Here is a 19,396-nt window from a genome sequence, read left to right on the forward strand (position 1 = left end):
TCCAGACACCGAGGCGAAATTATGGAACGCGATTACCACCTGACATTAGAGAACTGTAATTACTTGCCATGTTTTTTAAGAGAGCTCTCAAACCACATTATTTCATAAAGTTCTTATGACGTTAGTTCATAAATCAAGTACTATTCTGTTATAATTACCAGTGTTAATTTTAATTGTGCCTTGATTTAAACTAATATGTGTCTCTATTTCTTTACCATCCTTTACTGGGTTTTAGATATCATTATTGTTCTTTTGTTTACGTTATTTATTTGTAAGGTACTTATTAATAATTTTTAAAAATATTATTTAAATTAATTTTTATAAATATATTATAAAATTGTTTTTTTACGATTTATGTAAATCCTCTTAAATTTTTTTTTATGAAAAAATGTATAGAAATGTGGTATTAATAATTAAAAATTTTCCTTTTGAAAAGTTTGGGGCCCAATTGGGGCCCAAGGGGAAATTTACAGTTTCTTTCGTAATTACTTTTTTCAACTTAACAAACAAAATTTCAGTCTATTACCAAATTTAAGTTTTACAGGGGCCCCGTGGGTAAGTAATAGAACAATTGTTTAATAGTTCATTGCTGGCCCCAGGTCATTTGGGGTGGGGACATAGGAACGCAATACCCCCCGGGATGGTTAAATATCTGCATTTTCCCCAAAAGGGGGGGCATGTTACCCGCACGGGACAAATAAACAAGTTCGGCGTTTAACCATAAAGTATTTTCATGAGGCCATATTGTGGCTACCTGCAAGAAACAATATTCAGCATTTTACTGAAGTCATTTCAGTTTTTACACGGGGCCATAAGTGCTGTCCACAGGCGAAATAGACAGTCCAGTACTGCCCCGAGATTTAAGTTTTTTTACACGGGGGGCCATACGTGGCTACCTGCAGAGAAATATATAGCCTATTACTAAAGTCGTTTCAGTTTTTACATGGGGCCATATGTGGCTGTCCACAGGCGAATTAGGCAGTCCATTACTGCGATATTTAAATTTTTTTACACTGGGCCATACGTTGCTACCTACAAGAGAAATATATAGCCTATTACTAAAGTCGTTTCAGTTTTTACATGGGGCCATATGTCGCTGTCCCCAGGCAAATAGGCAGTCCAGTACTGCCGATATTTAAGGTTTTTTAACTTAGGCCATACGTGGCTACCTGCTAGAGAAATATATAGCCTTTTACTAAAGTCGTTTCAGTTTTTACACGGGGCCATATGTGGCTGTCCACAGACGAATAGACAGTCCAGTACTGCCGACATTTAAGTTTTTTACAGGGGGCCATACGTGGCTACCTGCTAGAGAAAATATATAGCATTTTACTAAAGTCGTTTCAGTTTTTACATGGGCCATATGTCGCTTTCCCCAGACGAATAGGCAGTCCAGTACTGCCGATATTAAAGTTTTTTACACGGGGCCATACGTGGCTACCTACAAGAGAAATATATAGCCCATTACTAAAGTCGTTTCAGTTTTTACATGGGCCATATGTCGCTGTCCCCATGCGAATAGGCAGTCCAGTACTGCCGATATTTAAGGTTTTTTAACGGGCCATACGTGGCTACCTGCTAGAGAAATATAAAGCCTTTTACTAAAGTCGTTTCAGTTTTTACATGGGGCCATATGTCGCTGTCCCCAGGCGAATAGGCAGTCCAGTACTGCCGATTTTTAAGGTTTTTTTAACGGGCCATACGTGGCTACCTGCTAGAGAAATATATAGCCTATTACTAAAGTGTTTCAGTTTTTACACGGGCCATATGTCGCTGTTTCCCAGGCGAATAGGCAGTCCAGTACTGCCGATATTTAAGGTTTTTTAACGGAGCCATACGTGGCTACCTGCTAGAGAAATATATAGCCTTTTACTAAAGTCGTTTCAGTTTTTACAAGGGGCAATAAGTGGCTGTCCCCAGGCGAATAGGCAGTTCAGTACTGCCGATATTTAAGGTTTTTTAACGGGACCATACGTGGCTACCTGCTAGAGAAATATATAGCCTATTACTAAAGTCATTTCAGTTTTTACAAGGGGCCATATGTCGCTGTCCCCAGGCGAATAGGCAGTCCAGTACTGCCGATATTTAAGGTTTGTTAACGGGGTCATACGTGGTTACCTGCTAGAGAAATATATAGCCTTTTACTAAAGTTGTTTCAGTTTTTACATTGGGTCATATGTGGCTGTCCACAGGCGAATAGACAGTCCAGTACTGTCGATATTTAAGTTTTTTACAGGGGGCCATACGTGGCTACCTGCTAGAGAAATATATAGCATTTTACTAAAGTCGTTTCAGTTTTTACATGGAGCCATATGTCGCTTTCCCCAGACGAATAGGCAGTCCAGTACTGCCGATATTAAAGTTTTTTACACGGGGCCATACGTGGCTACCTACAAGAGAAATATATAGCCTATTACTAAAGTCGTTTCAGTTTTTACATGGGGCCATATGTGGCTGTCCCCAGGCGAATAGGCAGTCCAGTACTGCCGATATTTAAGGTTTTTTAACGGGACCATACGTGGCTACCTGCTAGAGAAATATATAGCCTTTTACTAAAGTTGTTTCAGTTTTTACATGGGGCCATATGTCGCTGTCCCCAGGTGAAAAGGCAGTCCAGTACTGCCAATATTTAAGGTTTTTTAACGGGGCCATACGTGGCTACCTGCTAGAGAAAATATATAGCCTTTTACTATAATCGTTTCAGTTTTTACATTGGGCCATATGTGGCTGTCCACAGGCGAATAGACAGTCCAGTACTGCCGATATTTAAGTTTTTACAGGGGGCCATACGTGGCTACCTGCTAGAGAAATATATAGCCTTTTACTAAAGTCGTTTCAGTTTTTACATGGGGCCATATGTGGCTGTCCACAGACGAATAGACAGTCCAGTACTGCCGATATTTAAGGTTTTTTAACGGGGCCATACGTGGCTACCTGCTAGAGAAATATATAGCCTTTTACTATAATCGTTTCAGTTTTTACATTGGGCCATATGTGGCTGTCCACAGGCGAATAGACAGTCCAGTACTGCCGATATTTAAGTTTTTACAGGGGGCCATACGTGGCTACCTGCTAGAGAAATATATAGCCTTTTACTAAAGTCGTTTCAGTTTTTACATGGGGCCATATGTGGCTGTCCACACACGAATAGAAGGTCCAGTACTGCTGAGATTTAAGTTTTTTACACTGGGCCATACGTGGCTTCCTACAAGAGAAATATATAGCATATTAATAAAGTCGTTTCAGTTTTTACATGGGGTCATATGTCGCTGACCCCAGGCGAATAGGCAGTCCAGTACTGCCGATATTAAAGTTTTTTACACGGGGCCATACGTGGCTTCCTGCAAGAGAAATATATAGCCTTTTACTAAAGTCGTTTCAGTTTTTACATTGGGCCATATGTGGCTGTTCACAGGCAAATAGACAGTCCAGTACTTCCGATATTTAAGTTTTTTACACGGGGCCATACGTGGCTACCTGCTAGAGAAATATATAGCCTTTTACTAAAGTCGTTTCAGTTTTTACACGGGGCCATATGTGGCTGCTCACAGACGAATAGACAGTCCAGTACTGCTGAGATTTAAGTTTTTTACACGGGGCCATACGTGGCTTCCTACAAGAGAAATATATAGCATATTACTAAAGTCGTTTCAGTTTTTACATGGAGCCATATGTCGCTGTCCCCAGGCGAATAGGCAGTCCAGTACTGCCGATATTTATGTTTTTTACACGGGGCCATACCTGGCTACCTACAAGAGAAATATATAGCCTATTACTAAAGTCGTTTCAGTTTTTACATGGGGCCATATGTCGCTGTCCCCAGGCGAATAGGCAGTCCAGTTCTGCCGATATTTAAGGTTTTTTAACGGGGCCATACGTGGCTACCTGCTAGAGAAATATATAGCCTTTTACTAAAGTCGTTTCAGTTTTTACATGCGGCCATATGTCGCTGTCCCCAGGCGAATAGACAGTCCAGTACTTCTGAGATTTAAGTTTTTTACACGGGGCCATACGTGGCTTCCTACAAGAGAAATATATAGCATATTACTAAAGTCGTTTCAGTTTTTACATGGAGCCATATGTCGCTGTCCCCAGGCGAATAGGCAGTCAAGTACTGCCGATATTAAAGTTTTTTACACGGGGCCATACGTTGCTACCTACAAGAGAAATATATAGCCTATTACTAAAGTCGTTTCAGTTTTTACATGGGGCCATATGTCGCTGTCCCCAGGCCAATAGGCAGTCCAGTTCTGCCGATATTTAAGGTTTTTTAACGGGGCCATACGTGGCTACCTGCTAGAGAAATATATAGCCTTTTACTAAAGTCGTTTCAGTTTTTACATGCGGCCATATGTCGCTGTCCCCAGGCGAATAGGCAGTCCAGTACTGCCGATATTTAAGGTTTTTTAACGGGGCCATACGTGGCTACCTGCTAGAGAAATATATAGCCTATTACTAAAGTCGTTTCAGTTTTTACATGGGGCCATATGTCGCTGTCCCCAGGCGAATAGGCAGTCCAGTACTGCCGATATTTAAGGTTTTTTAACGGGGTCATACGTGGCTACCTGCTAGAGAAATATATAGCCTTTTACTAAAGTCGTTTCAGTTTTTACATTGGGTCATATGTGGCTGTCCACAGGCAAATGGACAGTCCAGTACTGTCGATATTTAAGTTTTTTTACAGGGGGCCATACGTGGCTACCTGCTAGAGAAATATATAGCCTTTTACTAAAGTCGTTTCAGTTTTTACACGGGGCCATATGTGGCTGTCCACAGACGAATAGACAGTTCAGTACTGCTGAGATTTAAGTTTTTTACACGGGGCCATACGTGGCTTCCTACAAGAGAAATCTATAGCGTATTACTAAAGTCGTTTCAGTGTTTACATGGGGCCATATGTCGCTGTCCCCAGGCGAATAGGCAGTCCAGTACTGCCGATATTAAAGTTTTTTACACGGGGCCATACGTGGCTACCTACAAGAGAAATATATAGCCTATTACTAAAGTCGTTTCAGTTTTTACATGGGGCCATATGTCGCTGTCCCCATGCGAATAGGCAGTCCAGTACTGCCGATATTTAAGGTTTTTTAACGGGGCCATACGTGGCTACCTGCTAGAGAAATATATAGCCTTTTACTAAAGTCGTTTCAGTTTTTACATGGGGCCATATGTCGCTGTCCCCAGGCGAATAGGCAGTCCAGTACTGCCGATTTTTAAGGTTTTTTAACGGGGCCATACGTGGCTACCTGCTAGAGAAATATATAGCCTATTACTAAAGTCGTTTCAGTTTTTACACGGGGCCATATGTCGCTGTTCCCAGGCGAATAGGCAGTCCAGTACTGCCGATATTTAAGGTTTTTTAACGGGGCCATACGTGGCTACCTGCTAGAAAAATATATAGCCTTTTACTATAGTCGTTTCAGTTTTTACAATGGGCCATATGTGGCTGTCCACAGGCGAATAGACAGTCCAGTACTGCCGATATTTAAGTTTTTTACAGGGGGCCATACGTGGCTACCTGCTAGAGAAATATATAGCCTTTTACTAAAGTCGTTTCAGTTTTTACACGGGGCCATATGTGGCTGTCCACAGACGAATAGACAGTCCAGTACTGCTGAGATTTAAGTTTTTTACACGGGGCCATACGTGGCTTCCTACAAGAGAAATATATAGCCTATTACTAAAGTCGTTTCAGTTTTTACATTGGGCCATATGTCGCTGTCCACAAGCAAATAGACAGTCTATAACTGCCAGCATTTAAGTTTTTTACACGGGACTATAAGAAGCAATTATATACGAATTATCATAATAAGTCTGGCTGGACAACCATTCGTTACGTTCACCACTGTTCTTTATATGTAATGTTTTAAAGATTTTTTTCCATTTGATAGAGTTCTACAATACTTTTTAAACGTACCGTAATAAGCTGTACATGATAGGCGGACCGAGGAAGAAAATACACAGATTTAGTGTTCTAGTACCCAGCGGTTTATGGCCCACAATCACTGTAGCGATTGATGGCCATAAGAGAGACCCTGTTCGCAGCCAAGGTCTCCGACCCATCTCTATCATCAGACGCTTACTGTATAGTGTTGATTCGTTCGATTTCGAGTCATTTCGACCCAAGATGTTTTCGGCTCGAAACCAAATCGTGCTATATTGAATAAAATTGAGTTCTTACGAAATAACTGTATTTAATGTTATCAGGATATTTTCGGAAGAAAAACAAATATTTCGAGCTTACGCTCAAGTCATGTTGTTCCTGTTGCCGTCCTTAAACATTAACGTCGGCCCACAGTCGGTGCCAAACTCCTAAATCTCCACGCAGTAATTTCTACGCAATGATCTCCCCATTAATTCTTCGGCGTCACACCTCCCAAAAATGGAAAAACCTTGTTAACATTGTGCAGGGTGCATTGTGGCCACATTTTTGACTCAATTGTCATCAAACTTGGTCAGGACGATTTTCTGGGTAATTATTGCTCAGATGTCAGTTCTAGGTCACAGGAGCTAAAAATAGAAAAATCTTGTCGACACTAAGGAAATTGGTCTGAAAGTTTGTTTTGATTATTTATAAGTCAAGTTCGAATATGGGTCACCTGGGGTAAAAAAAAACTAGGTCACATCGCCCAAATATGGAAAAACTTTGTTAACAGTCGCTAGTGGTCACATTTTTGCCTCAATCATCATCAAACTTAGTTCTGGCTTCCAAAACTTTATAAGCCGCTATTTAACATTTGATGAATTCGAACATGGGTCATCTCGGATAAAAAACTAGGTCACAGGAGCTAAAAATAGAAAAATCTTGTTCATACTCTAGTGGCAACTGTTTTGATCCAAATATCCTGGAAATTGGTCTGAAATTTTGTTTATCAAATTTGAATATGGGTCACTTGGGGTCGCGAAACTAGGTCACTCCACCTAGGTCAAGTTTGAATATAGGTCACCTGGGGTCAAAAAACTAGGTCACACTGCCGAAATATGAAAAAACCTTGTTAACACTCTAGTGGTCACATTTTTTACTCATTCGTCATCAGACTTAGTCAGGATGCTTGTCTAGTTAATTGCTCAGATGAGTTCGAACATTGGTCGTCTCGGATGGAAAACTAGGTCACAGGAGCTAAAAATAGAAAAATCTTGTAAACACTCTAGTGACTACTGTTTTGATCCAAATATGCTTGAAATCACTCTGAAAGTTTGTTTTGATGATTTCTATCACAACCACAGACTACCTTAAAGCCAAATGATTTGTCATATCAACCATTAACTTTCTGTAGCAACCAGCGCCTTTCCATTGTACCAATATTGCAACCATTGACTTTCCATAGCAACCATTGACTACCATAGCTGTCCATTAGCAACCATTAACATTCCATAGCAAGTATAAACTTCCATGGGAACCAATGACTTCCCATAGCAACCACTGACTATGATGGCATCCATTGAATTCCATAGCAACCATTCACTTTCCATAGTGACCAGTGACTTCAAAAGCAATCAGTGACTTTCCATAGCAACCATAGACTTCCATAGCAAAGAGAGAGTTCCATAACAACCAGTGACTTCCCAAAGCAACCATTGACTTTCAGTTGCAACTTCTTTAGCACCCAGTGAACTTCAATAACATCCATTAACTTACCATAGCATTCAGTTACTTTCCATAGCAACCATTGATTTCCATAGCAACCTTTAACTTTCTATAGCAACCATAGACTTCCATAGCAAACAGTGACTTGAAGTAGCAATTAGTGACTCCCATAGCAATTATGATTGACATTCCATAGCAAACATTGACTTTCCATAAGAACCATTGACTTTCCATAAGAAACATTGACTTCCCATAGCACTGCTTGCTTTTCATAACAACCATTGATTTCTATAAGAACCAGTGAATTCATAGCAGCCAATGACTTTTCATAGCAAACTGTAAATTTTCAGTGACCTCCATAGCAAACATTTACTTTTCTTAGTAACATTTGAATCTATATATACCGTTTTCATAGCATTCAGTGACTTCAGAGGAAACCAAAAATTTGTATAGCAAAATAACTATTGTTTACCTGAAGCAAAACAACCAGAGTAAAATTTTTATACATAGACTATTTCAGATACAAATATAAACTTTATGATATCAGTTTAAGATTATGATTTTGTATCTGCTTTCGCTTAATAATTGTACAATATTACCTGTACCTTGTCATTTTAAAAAAGAGTTGTTTTTTTCAGGTGAGCAAAATTAGGGCCATCTTATTTCTATTTTCTATTTATAAATGGATTAACTTTAGACATAACATCTGTCCTTAACATATGCTTTTTTGATGATCAAGTGGGAGCTTTTTTTCAAAAAGAGGGAGATTTTAGAATTTGCAATAAACAAAGAAGAAAGTTCTGATACAAATAAGAGGTAGATTTCTTTAATTTGTGATTTATACCCCTTATTTTAAGAAATATCTTTGAAAGTATGGCTGCAGGAAGTGGGAGTCTCCCCCTGAAAGTGAGAGAGTTCATGTGTATGCCTTAAACTTGACCATAACAATTCTTTGGATAAGATTCTTGGAGTAGATTAAATTAATCAAGACCTTTCTATTATTGACCATCATTCCCACTTTCAGGCAAGTACATGTGCTTAATTACAGTTGAGTGTGCATCTTAACCCTTTCACTGCCATAGGGACAGCATATGCCGTCCCTATTATTTTCGGCGTATTTGCTATATAGACTGCTTTTGCCGTTTCTATAATAATAATAATAAAAATAATTATATAATTATTATAATATTAATAACAAATAATAATTATTATATTAATAATATAGTAATTTCTTAGAAAACCTTCTGGCAAATAGGTGATCAATAAATAAATAACCCTCTGGCAGCGAAAGGGTTAATGAGAGCTCTTGTTTTAGGACCTGCTCTTATTCCACTATCAAGTTCCTAAAATAGATGAGGCTATTGTCTTATATTGTCTCATGTTATTAGCTAGTATATATTAGCATATAAATATTACAATAATATAAATTTTATGGCCTCTTGACCTCGTTATGATAACCTGATAACAAGGTCAACAGCATACAAGTTATGTCAGATTTCAATTAAAAAAGCATTTACAAACTTAATTAGATCTATATAATTATAATTCATATACTATGGGGACCAAGTAAGGTTTGATTTTAAATAATCATTAATGTGTTCATAGTTTAGGACTTCTAATGGAAGTATAATTTAACTGTCACCTTAGTTAGTGTTTTTGAAAATGCAAAAATAGAGACTGAAAGGCAGTTAATTTGAAAAGGTTTTTGTTTTTTACCTGTTATAAATGAGCCGCGTCACAACAAAACCAACAATAGTGCGTTTGCGATCAGCATAGATCCAGACCAGCCTGCGCATCCGCGCAGTCTGATCAAGATCCATGCTGTTCGCTTACAAACTCTATAACAAGTAGAGAAACTGACAGCGAACAGCATGGATCCTGATCAGACTGTGCGGAAGCGCAGGCTGGTCTGGATCCATGCTGGTCGCAAAACCCATTATGTTGGTTTTGTCATGGCGGCAGCTCATTAATATTTTTTACAGCACAATCATGTCAGCAATTGAGAACTTACCAGATTTTATTCCTTATAAAGAAATTGAAGAAGCACGGACAAATATTGAAGGGCATGTATTAAGGATACCACTGTTGCCATTAAATATTGATTGGCCACATGGAAAAGTAAGGATAATTAGTTTCATTTAACCCTAATCCCTCTGGAACCAAAGTGATAAATCTTAATGCCACCATAAAAAATCAGGGCAGCAATCACATTCATGCAGTCTGGCCAGGTTCTATTCTGTTTGCTGATTAATTTCTTTAAAAAGTGAAATTGGACATTCCCAAAAATGGATGGTGGACAAACCCATCAAAGAAATTCAGAATATTGAAAGAACAATCAGCCAAAGAAAGATTATGATTGAACTTGGATTTCCTTATGGATTATACATTACTTTTATTAGTAATTAAGGTAAATGTAACCCACAATCGAAATTACAGTGATTGATTATAAGAAGGAAAATTTAAACTAGCTGTGAAAATGTCCTTAAACTTTGCATGATTAAAGAAAATCAAGATTGAAACATTTTGATGAAATAAAAAATGGCCCTCACTGTCTAACTTTTTGAGTTATCTGTCCCTGAATATGAGGTTTTACTCTTTTTTTTTTTAATACTGGCCACTTTTTAGAATAGATATATTGTTGAAAACTGCAAGGGTAATATCTTATTTAGAATGAAATATTGTCTGGCAAACCTCAACAAAAATTGTTCAAATTATAGCTCTTGGGTCAAATTGACCCCGCCCCAAGGAACATAGATTTTCCTTATAATTATGTATCTAGTAAAAACTTTGAAAAATTTGTCATCTCTATTGCTAATATAACAATTATTGAGATAACTCCTGCTGCAGTATACTAAAGAATACCTTTTATTTTACAAATTTCTACTCTTCCTTTTCATGTATTTATGAACTATTTCTATAATTAACCACTTTTAATTAGCTTGTTGTTTTTTTTCTTGCTTTGTTTTTTGTAATTTATAATAATTTAAAGTATGAAAAAAATTATCATGTGCATAAACATTTTCTTTTATCAAAGGTTTTTTTTATTTGACAGATTTATCTAAAGTTAGAGAACCTCCAACCAATAGGATGTTTTAAATTGAGAGGAGCATGTAATGCAATTGCTTGCATAGAAAAAAGTCAGCTGAGGGAAGGAGTATACACAGCTAGTGCTGGCAATTTTGCACAAGGACTAGCCTATTGTACACAGAAGTTTGGTGTCCCATGTGATGTGTTCATGCCTGATCATGCCCCATCTGCTAAAGTCAATTCTGTGCAAGGTTTGGGTGGAAGAATTCACAAGGTAACATTTGATGATTGGTGGGAGATAATGAAGGCACACAGATGTGATGGAATGGGAGGCAAGTTCATACACCCTGTGTCAGATCATACAGTGATAGCAGGTAATATATTATAGAGATCATATCCTATATAAACAGTTACAACAATTACAGCAACATAAATAGGGGAAATTCATAATGATTGGATGGACAAAACAAAATTCAGACTATATTCAATAATCATTATAAGAATGTAGTCATTGTCTACTTATGGTTAAAATAAATTTTCTAGCTTTATTGTTGCACAATACAAATACTAGTTTGTATAAGCTTATCCTTACAGTATCATTCTATCTTAAGTGTTTTGATGACTGGATATGTTGTTATGAATTTGATGCATCACTGAAAGAGGTTTGATACATATTTAAAAAAGACAACATAAAGATTGAACCTTGTATATCTGTCCATAACCTGATGGAACTAAAAACAAGGCTTGCTTGCTTACAGTGTTATACTAGGCAATACAAATGTATACTGTTGGTAGCTCAAATTTTGATACTGATATCCCTTTAGTTTTCCAAATTAAAAGATGGACAAATGTATGACAATAATTCAGCTGATACATTTCACATCAAGTGTCAGATTATTCAATCAGCTAGAAAGGGTGATTGTTAACTACTGAAAGACTTATTTTCACAATATATAAATCTGGAAAAAACATTTTCTCTTTCATGAGCTTATATAATAAACATGTGCAAGTATAAATTTGTATTAAATTTTGAGGTTCAAAGAAGTTTATTATTCTCTTGTAGGTAATGGAACAGCTGGTGTGGAGATATATGAAGATCTCCCAGATGTAGATGCTGTAATAGTACCATATGGTGGGGGTGGATTAAGTTGTGGAATTGCCTCTGCTTTACGTCATGTTAAACCAAGTTGCAAAGTGTTTGCCAGTGAAGTCGAGACAGCAGCACCATTATCAGCATCATTGAAGGCAGGTAAACCTGTCTCGTGTACGTACACACCAACATTTGTAGATGGTATAGGAAGCAAGTCTGTTCTAGAGGAAATGTGGCCAATGGTTAAAAATCTTTTAAGTGGTTCATTAGTTGTAAGCCTTAGAGAAATAGCTGATGCTATAAAGCTTCTAGCTGAGAAGAATCATGTGATATCTGAAGGTGCTGGGGCAAGCTCAGTAGCAGCAGCACTGGCAGGCCAGGCTGGGAAAGGCAATATTGTCTGTGTTATCTCTGGTGGTAATATTGACACATCCAAATTAGTGGAAATATTGCAGGGCAGAGTACCCTGATTGTACTTTTAAAACAGATGATTGATTTAGATGTACAAAATTATTTGCTCAAGAGTTTATTTTATTCATCATTTATTAGCTTTTTTTTTTGAGCAATTGCTACAGTCAGGTTGTCGTTCCCATCCAGAAACTTTTAAGCTGCATTTAAAAATATGTTAAAATATTTTACCGTCGGCCAAAAACCAAGCATTCTACAGTTTCATTAATCTTTTTAACATATTGTTGTAAATCTCACCAAATATTGTTCATAAATTACAATTTGCTATTATTGACCTTGGCCTTAGTCAAATCATTGTAATTTCATTTATTTCATTTTTTTGGCTATGATTGATTAATGAATGTATTATCTTCATACTTGTGCACATAAATCTCTGGAAATTTAATTGAACTTGACCTTAATTTGACCTTGACACTTAAAGTCAAGTAAGTAAATTTTGCTACTGTTGGTCATAACTTTTTAATTTATCATGGATTAACAAAAGAACAGTTATGTCATGGTCAAATTATCTTTATTTATTTACTTACAGATTTGATTCATACTTGGACAAAATAACACTAATGACAAAATGGACATGTTGAATGATTCTGACATGACCTTTATCTTTATTTGACCTTGACTGTCAATGTCAATTAAATTATAGAAATTTGCTTAAATTGAAGTTATTTTGTTATTTATTTATAGATTTAATTCCTTCTTGGACAAAAGAACACATAAAATGATGATGAATTAAAATGAGACCTCGACCTTTAATATGTATTTGAATTTTATTTGTTACAAAAATTATGCTTTTGTAAGAGTACTCTTTACTATAGTAAATATTCTTCCTCTGATGTGTTTGACTTTAGAAATAAGAAAAAGTCGAGTTTGGCCCCCTTTAGGTGGTGGCTCTTGTTATATTTATTGTCATACATATTTTATTGTTGTACATAATTTTCAATTTCTTTTTCTTCAGTTTAAATCTAAATAGCTAAATAAAGCTCTAGTCATCAATATTTTTTAAAACACAGTTTTTAGCTATTAGAATCAAAGGTTACTATTCCTTAAGATATTTTTTATATTTTATTTTTGTTTCCAAGTCACTTTAGTCAAAGTTTTGAATACCTCTTTTTTAGATTATTGTTTTTCTCATTATGAAACTAGTCATTATCTAATCTATTTCTTAGTAATCTTGTTTCCATACCACTGATATTTATCATAGTTCATTCTATACAGTACATGTATATGGCAGATGAGGAAACATGACTAACAATAAGTACTAAAGAAGGTGCAATAATTGACACATGCTTTTATATTCAGCCATATGAAACAGCATCTTGAACTTTAATTTTTTTTTTTAAGTAATTGCATGGTGTGTTGTTAAGATATACATCAGGATATAGTCTGGTTAATTAAGACAGTTTTGTATCATTGTTATAAACTTTTGTGTATTTGTTTTCATATATTGTTCACAAGAAAAAAAAGTTTGGTACTTACAGTTCATTTATGGAACACCTCTGCAGATATTTTTATAATCAAAGGGTGCTTTATTATTGTGTTCAAATTAATTAAAGTTGGAACATGTTTGTATTGCTAGGTCATATGAATAACTAGAAATTAAAAAAAAATTATACTTATGAAATATTAGAATATATTTGTATACAATGTAAACATTGTATTTATGCAACACTGCTGTAGGTATAATGTTGCAAATATAAAGAAAGAATTGTGTTTATGAAATACTTTTACTTCTCTAGCCATTTATCACATTCTAAATTGAAACTGACAACAAAAAACTGTTACGGTTTCTTAACAATATAAAACAATATAAAAAATATTACGGTTTCTTAACAATATAAAACGATATAAAAAATATTAGCAAAATATATATACTTAACAAGGAAAATACAACTTTGATTCTCCAACATGTGTACATGGATATGATTTTGTTTTTCCTGTACATGTATTTAGTTTATTTATATTCCATCAATTATATTAAAAGAAGGGATAAATGTTAACATAATTGTATAAACATGTAAATGTATATTCTGTTAAAAAAAAGAAAATTCAAAATATGATAAACAAGATCATCAAGGGAACTCTCAACTTTATAATACTATAATGTCATGACCTATTTCCAGGTGACATACATGCCCACAATTTTGGTCCAATGTCTCCCGATCTCCTGCCTCGGGATAAAATTCCCCGCAAAATATCATTTTTTACCAACACAACAAAATTTTATGATACCCTTGGTTATATATTTTTATAAAAAATCTGTTATAAATCAATGTATTGAAATGATATGTAATCTTAAATGTATCTTGTAAATTTTTAGCATTGCATTCATACCTGACAACATTGACAAAACAGTACACTCTCATGGTTAATCTAATTAGAATACTTTAAATTCTTTAATAAGAAGTTTTAACCATTAATACATTTTTCCTTTTTTTTCCCTATACATTCCTTTTATATTGTTCACATGTTTTCAAATCATTATTTAACTTAAGCACTTTAACAACTTAATACATCATCTGAAGCAATGTCTACCTAAAAACATCACGGTTCTACTGGATAATTGCATTGTTGATTACTCATACATACGTCAATTACTTACAATAACTGTCAATGAAAAAAACAAACAAATTCTATCTAACCTTTACACATATTTGTATTCCTGTAATCTTAATTCACTATCATCATAAATAAACAGAATAAAACTATAACTGCGTGTTTTGTTCTATTCTAGCCAAAATTAATCTGCTGTCTAAAATTATCTGTAAGCCTTAAATAGATGTTAACATGCTTCCATTTTCACTGAAAGATCATTACATCTAGATATTTATTTCTGATTGAAAGATACATGTATGTTTATAGTCACTACAATTACCACTGGTAAAATTATAAACAAAACTGTGTTACATTTGGAATATGACTGGAATTGGCTTTAGCACGAGTTTTATAATGTTAATTTACATACTCAAACACAATCTATCATTATTCAGATGAAAAACTGAAATTAAACATCAAATTAATACTTCTGTAATATTGGATGATATTTGTTAAATTTACAGTAAAAGCATACTATTGAGTCAATGGAAACCTGCCATAGTTCATTCATTGATCAATATCAACTTCTGTCTAGTTACAAGAGTAAACTATTGTACATATAAACAGAAGTTTATGTTTGAGAAAAATCTGAGTTATATCTTAAAGTAGGAGGATAAACATATCCCAGTCTGACAGAAATGTTTGTCTGTCCTAATTCTAATGCTCTTGTCTGTCATAAATATAATGTGATTGTCCTAATTCTAATGCATGTCTGTCCTAATTCAGATATGCTTGTCTGTCCTAATTCTTATGCGTTTGTCTGTTTTAAATATAATGTAATTGTCATAATTCTCATGTACTTATCTGTCAAAATTCTAATGTCCTTGTCTGTCCTAATCCTAATGTGCTTGTCTGTTCTAATTCTGATGTGCTTGTCTTAATTCATGTCTCATAATTCTGATGTGCTTGTCTTAATTCATATGTGAATGTCTGTCATAATTCTGATGTGCTTGTCTGTCAGTATTCTAATGTGTTTGTCTGTGCTAATTCTGATGTGCTTGCCTGTCATAATTCTTATGTCCTTGTCTTAATTCTAATGTGATTGTCATAATTTAAATGTGCTTATTTGTCATAATTCTGATGTGCCTATCTGCCCTTATTCTAATGTTTTTGGCTGTCCTAACTCTAATGTGCTTGGCTGCCCTAAATAAAATGTGCTTATTAAAAATATAAAATTATCTAAGTTTATGAAATGTACATGTGTGTGTAAAATGAAAATAAGACAATTATGGCACATACACTGCTGAAGTTGTTTGTTTCCCTGACCAAAAAGATAACACTTCTGTGATACATTACAACCTTAATGGTCAAATAATTCAACAAAAGTTACCAAATTTTTGATGAGACAAAATTTATTGACAGCTAGCTACCTATTATGATTATGATGACAGTGGTGAATGCAGGGCATTTGTGCCGAGGTAAGCTAGTAAAAGTAAACAGCCTCCCATATTACATAATTATGAGTATTCTAGACTTGCAATTAGAAAGCATATGTAGCATCCAAGCAGCTTTTCTAATCATACACAATAAAGTTTAAAACACACAAACAACAATAGCCACAATGTAAAGGTTGTCTAATTCTAATCTTTTCTACAATGTAATTGTACGAAACTCTTAATTTATTCTACCATGTATTTATCCAGGCAAGGTTCTAATAATTTCTTAATATAACAGGCTTCAAAAACTAATTCCCTAGCAATAAAAAAGAAGAAAAATACCCAGTTTACCAAAGAGTTGAAATTTTTGCTCAATTTTTGTTACTGTCTATACTTATTATACATATAACTTTAACTCATTATTCATCAATCATTTTCTAACTTTCCAAAACTGATACTGAACATTTTCTGATACTGGTTCATGATTTCCTACATTTGAGAAGTCCTGATGTTTATCCTTGTGCTGAGATTCTCTAAATTATCTTTATATCTTCATTTTACTATATAATAGTTAGAGCTTTATTTCTGTTGAGTTATCACAATACAGAGTTGGATCTATCTCGGAAATGTTGTCTAGCTGTATCGATGCCGGCCTCCTGCTCTATGACTGCTAGTTCCTGTCTACATTCCTGTACACGTTGTTCAATGTTCTGTATGATAATATCATGTTCAGCTACCATCTTGTGTAACCCAAACTGTAGTATAGAAAATACAACATGAACATAACTATAAAATAATAAAAAAAGCACTGAAAGTGATAAACTTATGAATTTACTAACTTCAGAAATGAAAAAAGTATGAAACAAAATACATTTTACATATGCTATGGATAAGAAATTTGTTCAAAACAGTTTTGATTCCAGGTTTTGATTCCAGTTTTCAGAGTATTTCAGTTCCAGCATATTTTATTTAAGGACTATAAATTGTATTTATCAAAACCATACCCTGTCCTTTGGTGACTCGGGTGGAGGATTCTTCAATCTGAAAATGAGAGAATTTTATACAAAACCATAGCCTACAATGTGCATGTACCCCATAAAAGCATAAACTTGGTGTAACAAAACCACTTGGTGTAACACAACCAATGTAAGAAAATGGGAAAATACAAGCTAAATTTGTTCCCAGTGAATTGTATAGCTCTAATCATCATGAATGATATTTCTTGCAATTATTAAGTGAATTGAAGTTTTAAAATTTTCCTAAGATTTATTCAACTTTCAATGACAAAAAGGATTGTATGCCTATATAACAAGAAACATTAACCGTCAAGTAATCAAAATATAAAGATTTTACATAGCCTGATATAATTATAGACTGACTTTCACATTTCAAACTTTCATAATAATAAATTGTTCTATGCTGACAGATATGGTTTACAATAAAGAAGTAAATCAAATCTACCTTTCTGGCACCATTTCCAATGTATCATTGAGCAAATTCTGAAAGCTGATTATTTCTGATTGATAATTAACCATTGAACAGTTACTATCCTTGTTCCCTACACCTGAAATGGAACAAAGTTTAAAGTAAATCCCTCAAGGAATAAAATATAACATTTCTAAGAAAAATTTTAATTATAAAGGGAAGATAAATCTGGAAATATGAGTGCTATAGAGAGCCTTTTCATAAACATGTAGTATGCGGGTTATAATTAGGAACATATGTTAAAAATAAATCCTTATAGAAATAAACAAGTGAGAGTAAAAAATATTTTACTGCACAAAAAATTTAACCAAAATTTGGACACAGACATCAACACTAGTCAACATTAAAAGGCATATATCAGTTAACAAACATAAAATACCTTTAAGAAGATTTTCTAGATCTGTTATTTCTTTCTTCACAATATCTGCAGTTCTCATACGTGGAATTCTAAATGTTTGCCTACATATTTATAAACATATTTCAATCAATACATTTAATACATCAGTATATTGTAATAGGTCTATATGCTATAAGTAAATTATTAAAATTCTTATCATGACTATAAAAAGTTACCAATAAAGTAAAGAACCTTAATAGGATTGCCATAACAGCTCTGCATTGCTTACTTTAGATCTATATATGGCTGTAAACATTTATCCAACTTTATAGCATGCAAAAAATGTCAATTATTAAAAGAAGAAATGGATAATGAAAGACAACAGATAATTTGTGAACAAATTTTACATAAGCATGTGAACAAGTATTTCACATTTTTATTCCCTATATGATAAAATGGATGCAAAATTATACTTGATTAAACCATCAGTATAAAAAACTGATCAAAATATTATTATATATACATTTATATCACATCATAAATCATTTGTTAAAATGTACATTTAGTTAATGAAAGCCAGCATTTGAAACTATATACAATGTAACATAATAAAATTGCTTAAAAATGAATATTACACGACAAAAATCTTTCCATTACAATATAGTTGAAATTATTTGATTGAATACAATAAGTTTCTCAAAAGTAGATGAGAGATGGTAATATTATCATGTGACCATCAATATCCAACAGCTGTACAATATCATTCTGTACAATATCTTCCACAAGATTTACATACTGATAAAATAATTTACAATTCCTATCAAACCTTTTTTTGTACTTCCTAAAAAACAATACTCCACAATTCAAAGTAAATTTTATTTTATTTACATATAGAAAAAAAAAACAAGAATGTGTCCATTGGACATTTTTGCCCCGCTTCATTTCCATTTACAGTGGTAAATTATTGATTGTGCAAGGATTTGAAACAAAATGTTACTGTAACATTGACTTTTGACCTAATGTCCTAAAATCAGTAGGGTCATTTCCTGTTGATGGGTAATGTTCATAGCAAATTAAACAAACTGAAGCTGATTCTTTTTTTAAGTTAACGTTCAAACAAAGATTTTACACAGTGTCACTAACATAATGACCTCAAAATGAATATTGGTAACTTATTGGCAATGTCCATACTTAGTTTAACAAATTAATAGGCCTATTACTTCTCAAGTTATTAACAGGACAAATATTTTACACAAATTGTCACTGTAACTTAACCTTTGACCTAATGAGCTAATAATCAGTGGTCATTTATTGGCCATGGGTAATGCCCCTACTAAATTCAACAAACTTAGGCTCAATCAATCTTAAATTATTGATCAGACAAGAATTTTACACAAAGTATCACTGTGACTTTGACCTAATGACCACAAATG

The 19,396-nt window shown here is 34.2% G+C and overlaps 2 protein-coding genes across 2 annotated transcripts; one reads left to right on the forward strand and one right to left on the reverse strand.

Annotated features, from left to right (window-relative positions):
• Positions 1 to 9,559: 9,559 nt before the first annotated feature.
• LOC132726743 (L-threonine ammonia-lyase-like) lies at positions 9,560 to 14,870 on the forward strand. Its single transcript, XM_060712098.1, has 3 exons — positions 9,560 to 9,706; positions 10,641 to 10,989; positions 11,679 to 14,870. Exons 1-3 carry the CDS (start codon positions 9,578 to 9,580, stop codon positions 12,173 to 12,175), a joined length of 975 nt encoding a protein of 324 aa, XP_060568081.1. The 5' UTR covers positions 9,560 to 9,577; the 3' UTR covers positions 12,176 to 14,870.
• A 793-nt stretch (positions 14,871 to 15,663) lies between these two features.
• Positions 15,664 to 18,085, reverse strand: LOC132726744 (uncharacterized; the record flags this gene model as incomplete). Its single annotated transcript, XM_060712099.1, is given in 4 exon segments — positions 15,664 to 16,896; positions 17,146 to 17,182; positions 17,603 to 17,705; positions 18,006 to 18,085. Coding segments are annotated over 4 exon segments (379 nt in total), but the record flags the coding sequence as incomplete, so codon positions are not given.
• Positions 18,086 to 19,396: the final 1,311 nt, after the last annotated feature.

The sequence above is a fragment of the Ruditapes philippinarum genome, unplaced genomic scaffold (genome assembly GCF_026571515.1).
Source record: "Ruditapes philippinarum isolate M1 unplaced genomic scaffold, ASM2657151v2 ctg16296_1_1_1_1, whole genome shotgun sequence".
NCBI classification, from domain to species: domain Eukaryota; kingdom Metazoa; phylum Mollusca; class Bivalvia; order Venerida; family Veneridae; genus Ruditapes; species Ruditapes philippinarum.